At 36.9% G+C, this 6,321-nt stretch overlaps 1 protein-coding gene across 2 annotated transcripts in view; it reads right to left on the bottom strand.

The window, feature by feature from the left end:
* Positions 1 to 717: 717 nt before the first annotated feature.
* Positions 718 to 6,321, bottom strand: part of LOC136857929 (transmembrane protein 245) — a 323,942-nt gene continuing 318,338 nt past the window's right edge. For both annotated transcript variants that reach the window (XR_011017582.1, XM_068225347.1), the window contains one exon: positions 718 to 968. Coding sequence is in view for 1 of the 2 variants with exons in the window: in XM_068225347.1 (XP_068081448.1) it covers positions 956 to 968 (13 nt within the window). In the remaining variant the exon portion in view is untranslated. The remainder of the gene's footprint in view (positions 969 to 6,321) is intronic.

Below are 6,321 nucleotides of genomic sequence, written 5' to 3'. Positions count from 1 at the left end.
AAGCACATCATTTCTATTGCCAGTAATTAGCAAATTAATATAAGTTTGCAAGCTCACAGTAGCACTTTTATGTTTGCTTTGGATGGAAAATGAAATATTTAAATTACATTGTAGTACATTCTTAACTTCAATAATTGTTTCAGTTTTCACAAATTTAACTCTAAGGACTAAGTGTCCAATATACTTGAAAGTAAAATTTTACATAAAAACAAGAGCTATGGACCCAATAATCTTAAATATACAGGAACAATTACAAAGCAGTCATTATACATCCAACAAATGCTATGTATCACAGATATATATAACAATATAAAACATTGTATATAAAATCACTTATCACCTCAAAATATGAATACCGTACTCAGCCATGTTATTTTATACCACATGAGGAACATCCAATCTCTAGAGTTGCCCAGCAATAAAAACCATATGGAATTTTGCAAATATATGCCACAATATTTTAAAATTGATGAACAGGAGCACTGTGCAAGAGAGACTGATTTTACCAAAAAATGTGTTGCAAGTGAAAAATATGGTCCATTAGCTTCAAGGAGAATAGTAAGTAGTTCCCGTACTTATGAGCCACTTGGTGTAATTATTGTGACTTCTCCATATTAGGAAGTTCCATTACTGTGATTGCTCCACATTAATAAGTTACTTAAAACCAAATTTTATCTATGTTTTTACAAATGTTTTATAACAATTCAATTCAAATCATTTAATTCACACATTTATTATGGGAAGAATGCATCTGTTCCCTCTGCATATCACCAGTTAACAAAGCATACAAATAAAAAAGCGACTAGTACTGTGCCCTCAAAACAAGAGGTAATCTTTGATTTTACATTTATTCCTAAGAAAATCTAAATTTCAGATATTAAAATTATTTCAACCCGACAGTTGATACCCTTCCTCTTCTTACTTCTTCTTCTTCTTTTTCTCCTTTGGGCATTAACTATTTGCCAATCCTGTAAGCAAAAGTAGGTATGGAAGAGCAGTATAATGATAATACAATATTAGGGTATTTTACTGACATCCGAATATAAAATAAATTTTAATTAGTCATCCACAGACAGATAATTCTTCAAAGAAAAACCCTTCCTCTTTGACAGATTGCCATTATTAAGTTATAGGCTACTATTTTGCCATACATTATTCACCACTTTGAATTTTCATACTGGTTACAGGCAAAGTATCAAAACTAATCCTGTTGGAACCCACCTCTCATTCTGAAATGATTGATTCTACATAGTGAAAGAAGATCACAAAAAATTAACTCCTGCTTTGAACTGGAAGACCGACAAATCTAGGGCCAAACTACACATATAAAGTAAATTATAAGTGAATGCAACTGGTTGGATTGGACAACCCTAGCTGCTGACCAGCTGTCACCTGCTCACGTTTGAGCACCTATTTTGAGGGTTGTTTAAATAAAAGAAAATAGTTGCAATGTGTCCTTACAGGGAGATGTCTTAAATCCTATTCATGTGCTACAGTTCACATTGAGTTATTTCAGCGATAAAGGTTTTTCTTCTACAGTACAAATAAATTCAAAAGAGGAAGAAGGGTCAGTTTGTAATTGATGTAACTGACAGTAATCAAACAACAGGCATTCATCATTTTATAGAAAAGTCTATTGATATAAATAAAAACAGTAATGATAGCCGACACTCTTTCTTCGACCACAAGCGATGATGGTCAACGTTTGAGACTCCAACATGAATCCCCAGAATCTAGTGATACCAAATCTGTCTCCATGTAAGTCATCGAGTTCGAGCTATATTCCTCGACCACAAAGGAAACCTAGAGGACCCACTATCAGCAAGGCTTATAAGGAAAAAGCTGTAAAGTTCTGGATTAATGAAGGTAGCAAGTAGCAGCGGTCACTTACAAACATTCAAAGGCACTTTTGCTTGGTTACATTGGAACATCTACTTTACATGTGGAAGAAGCAGGTGGACAATCAATTGAGAAATAAAAAATAAATGTACATGAGAAGCTTTATTCTTGCTTCCAGGAGGCTAGGGAGAAAAAAAAAAAAAAAAAAAAAAAAAAAATTGTTAGTGATCATAACTTGCGACTGTGGGCTGTGGAAATCTCACAAGGACTTCAGCCTATATAGGGTGATTTCTGTGCAATTCAAGCATGGATTGATTCAAGAAGAAACACAGAATTAATAGCAAGACAATTACTAAATTTGTTTCACAAACCCATGTATATGATGATGCAGAATTTAACTAAACAACGGAGGAATTTGTGAGGACAGGTTTTTTCGGAACCAAACCACAGATCAAACAAAGTGTTAACTTCACATGACATTAAAACTACGCAGCGTATCTTCAACAAGATTAAAGAACTAAAGACATATATAAGATCGACAAACCACCATGTGTGTAAAACATCATCATTTTTAAAGGATTTTATACTAAAGTGCAATATCATCATGTACCATATTTTATTTAATATTCATCTATGCGGTGTTACAGTGTGTTTTAAAGTTGTTTTGCATTTGCCTGATTCGACTCGTTGGCTGATGATGGCACGAGTTAAGTGCAAAAACTAGTACCTCATGTGAACGTCATGTGATCAATTCACATTAATAAATGTCTTTGTATTGAATAGGAGGACCCCTAATAATTTCAATTATTGTAATCCCACTTCCATACAGATCATGAAATTTCTAAATATCAATTAAATTGAGCATTACTAAATACTACTCATTTTTCTGTCTATATTAGACGAACAAAACAACACTTCTGTGACGCTGCATTACTGAGATAGCTCCTTACAAACTTCGGTTTTGCACTGAACCCTCTTCTGCTGTTATCCTGGAATTTCTTACCCAGAACTCTCACTCATCACACGTCTTTCATAATGCAACTTCAGTCTTTAGTAGTTATTGGAGACATCATCATCTGCAATCATCGTGCGGAGTAGTAGCTGTGGCAGCTAGAAATAAGGTGAATGAAGTGATCCGTTCAAATCCTGATTTTTTGAGTTCATCAAGCTTATAAAAGACGTATTGGGGTGAAAATGCAAAGACATACAATTTGACCTCACTTTGTCACAAATGTCTTTAATTAGTTATGCACGTGTAACTTCTTGTGACATAGAAAGGCCATTTTCTGTGCTTAAGAATGTGCTGACAGATTGACGGGTGAGCTTATTTATATCAAGACAATTTGGAGAAATTAGTTGTACAATGTTTCAAAAGGAACTGAATTTTGAAAGTGCATATTTTCCAGTTTATTGTGCATGTTTTGCCATATGACAGTGCATGAATGCATGCATATTTTGAGATTTGATAGTGCATGGAAATCCAGGCTCTAGTTATAACTTATATTCATGAAGTACTCCTCATATGTTTCTTTTCTCCTCAAAGGTCCAACTAGGAGTGCGATTGCCGGGCTCAGTATCTCAGACGATTAAGGCGCTGGCCTTCTAACTCCAACATGGCAGATTCGATCCTGGCTCAGTCCGGTAGTATTTGAAGGTGCTCAAATACGACAGCCTCGTGTCGGTAGATTTACTGGCACGTAAAAGAACTCCTGCGGGACTAAATTCCGGCACCTCAGCGTCTCCAAAGACCGTAAAAGTAGTTAGCGAGACGTAGAACAAATAACATTATTATTATTATTATTATTATTATTATTATTATTATTATTATTATTATTATTATTATTATTATTATTAGGAGTGTGATATGGTGCACTGCACTGTCACTGGCATTGGGCCAGCTGGTTTGTTTACCAGTAACGTTTCATCATGTCACGTTCCGGTGATGTCATTGGCATTTGCCAAATTGTAATATAGTCTGCCATCATCAACTTTTATGTTCTTTCGAATGACTTAGGGTATGTTTAATGAGCATTAATGAATTAATTATATAATTTAATTTTCAGAGGCAGTCCTACCCAGGGAGTGGCACCCCTGCCTATGTGAGTCCCACAGCACACTGACCCGGTGTGTAACATCTGGTAAGGGTCCCAGCTCAGGGTTACGAGTAAAGACCTCAACGACTTCTACAACGGAGAAGGTGGACTTCGGTACGGTGGAGACGGTGGAAGAGGCAGCCCTGTATTCAGGGATTAATATAAGTACAACCTGCTGCCTTGTAGGTTGAGGTGACTGGACACCAAAGGCTAAGGGAGAAAACCCTGAAAGAAAATTTCCGTCTCTGTTAGGCTCAGCAGGTCAACAGAGGGATTACTGAAGAAGTTACTTTCAAGAATAATACGAGCCTCGGATGTAGGAATTCACGAAGACGACATCAGCTTGGTGCGAATGACAGTTTACAGCCTGATGTTACACCAGCTACCCAAACCAAACAAAGACAAAGTATCAGAGTGGGAACATTAAATCTCCTGACAATAACAAACAAAACTGAAGAGCTGGTCAACCTCATGGAAAGGAGGAAACTTCTGATCATGGGCCTGAGTGAAACAAAGTGGAAGAAAACTGGGAAAATCAATATCAGATTGGACTATAGTCTCTACTGGTCTGAAATTGAAGTAGAGCCTAAGAATGGAGTAGGATTTTTAATACATAAAGACATAGATGCTTGTAGTGAAGTTGTGTTTGTTAGTGAAAGGATAATTAAGTTATCTGTGAACTTAGGAGGGAAAAAGTACAATGTGATCCAAGCCTATGCTACACAGGTAGGATGCTCAAAAGAGGAAAAGGCCAACTCCCTTAATAACTTGGAAGAACACACTGAGTATGACAATCTAATTGTAATGGGTGATTTTAATTCACAAGTTGGCTCACAACGAACAGGATATGAATCCATACTGGGCCCTCATGGAATGGGAAACAGAAATGAAGAGGGAGAATATATGCTAGATCTATGGATGAGAAACAACCTGATAGTGAGTAACACTTGGTAATAGATTATATTCTGATAGATCAAAATGTATGGAAAAATGTCAGTGATGTTAAGGTCATTCCAAGTGAAGACCTTGGTGGAGACCATATTGTAGACTGTTGGTTGCAGTTATTGCAGAGCAAAGCCCTCCCAAAGTCTGTAACAAAAGAGTTCCAAAAATAAAAACTTGGCGACTAACCGAGCCAAGTGTAATGGAAGAATTCAGGGAAGGTGTGCGCAGGTTGTTGCCGAGAGAAGGACTTAAATTGGTAGATGAAGAATGGGATACTCTAAATAAGGTTGTGGTTGGTACAGCAGAAAAAGTATGTGGACGACAGAGTGAAATAAGAAAACCTAAAGACACTGCCTGGTGGAATGATGATAAAAGGCTATCAATGACAGAAACCATGCAAGAAGATCCTTATATCAAGCAAGAATGCAGGGAGATCAACATGAAATAGAGGAGAAGCTGTTACTTTACAGAAAGAAAAAATTTACAGGTCAAACAGTTGGTTGTAGCTGAAAAGCAGAAATGCAAGGAAGATCTGGCTACCAAAATAACGCAGGATGGAAATAAAAAAATGTATACAGTATTGTTAAGAATAGAAGAACTCAAAATGAATCTATCCCATCTGTAGAACTTCCTAATGGTGAGGTGACTAAGGATAAGACCAAAATATTACAGGAGTTCCAAAGGCACTTTGAAACTTTGCTGAACTGTTATGAAAATGTCACTCCATTAGACGACGAACCTTATGATTTTGGCAGCACAAATACCACTAGTCTGACATGGTTGGAAGTAGAGACAGCAATATCTAACCTGAAAAACAACACATCAACTGGATCAGATGAATTAAGTGTTAAGATGATCAAAGCACTAGGAGAGGTAGGACAACAGTGGACGTACAGGGTACTAAATAGAATCTGGAAAGAGAATGTAATACCCAATGACTGGAAGCAAGGAGTCATCATCCCATTGTTGAAAAAAGGTGATAGAAATGTACCAACTACAGAGGTATAACTCTGCTGTCACATGGCCTGAAAATCTACGAATCCATCCTTGAGAGCAGGATTAGAAAATATGTTGAACCTACACTTGAGGAGGAACAACATGGATTTAGACCTCATAGATCAAATATAGACCTCATTTTTGCCACCAGAATGCTCTATGAGAAGTATTGGGAGAAAGGTAAAACACTTATAACCGTTTTTCTGGACATCGAGAAAGTAATGGCCATGTACCACGCAGGCATATATGGGAATGTTTGAGACACAAGAAAGTGCCCGATGACATCATAGCACGAGTACAACGATTATATGATGAATCTAAGTGTTGTGTCCAGGTCCAGGATGGAAGGTCAGGTTGGTTTGAAATGAAGAGTGGAGTCCAGCAAGGAAGTTGGCTTTCACCACTTCTCTTCATAATCATAATGGATGAAGTTTTAAAAGCGGTTAAG

This window comes from Anabrus simplex, chromosome 1 (assembly GCF_040414725.1).
Source record: "Anabrus simplex isolate iqAnaSimp1 chromosome 1, ASM4041472v1, whole genome shotgun sequence".
NCBI lineage: Eukaryota > Metazoa > Arthropoda > Insecta > Orthoptera > Tettigoniidae > Anabrus > Anabrus simplex.
This window is presented reverse-complemented; position numbering and strand designations above follow the sequence as displayed.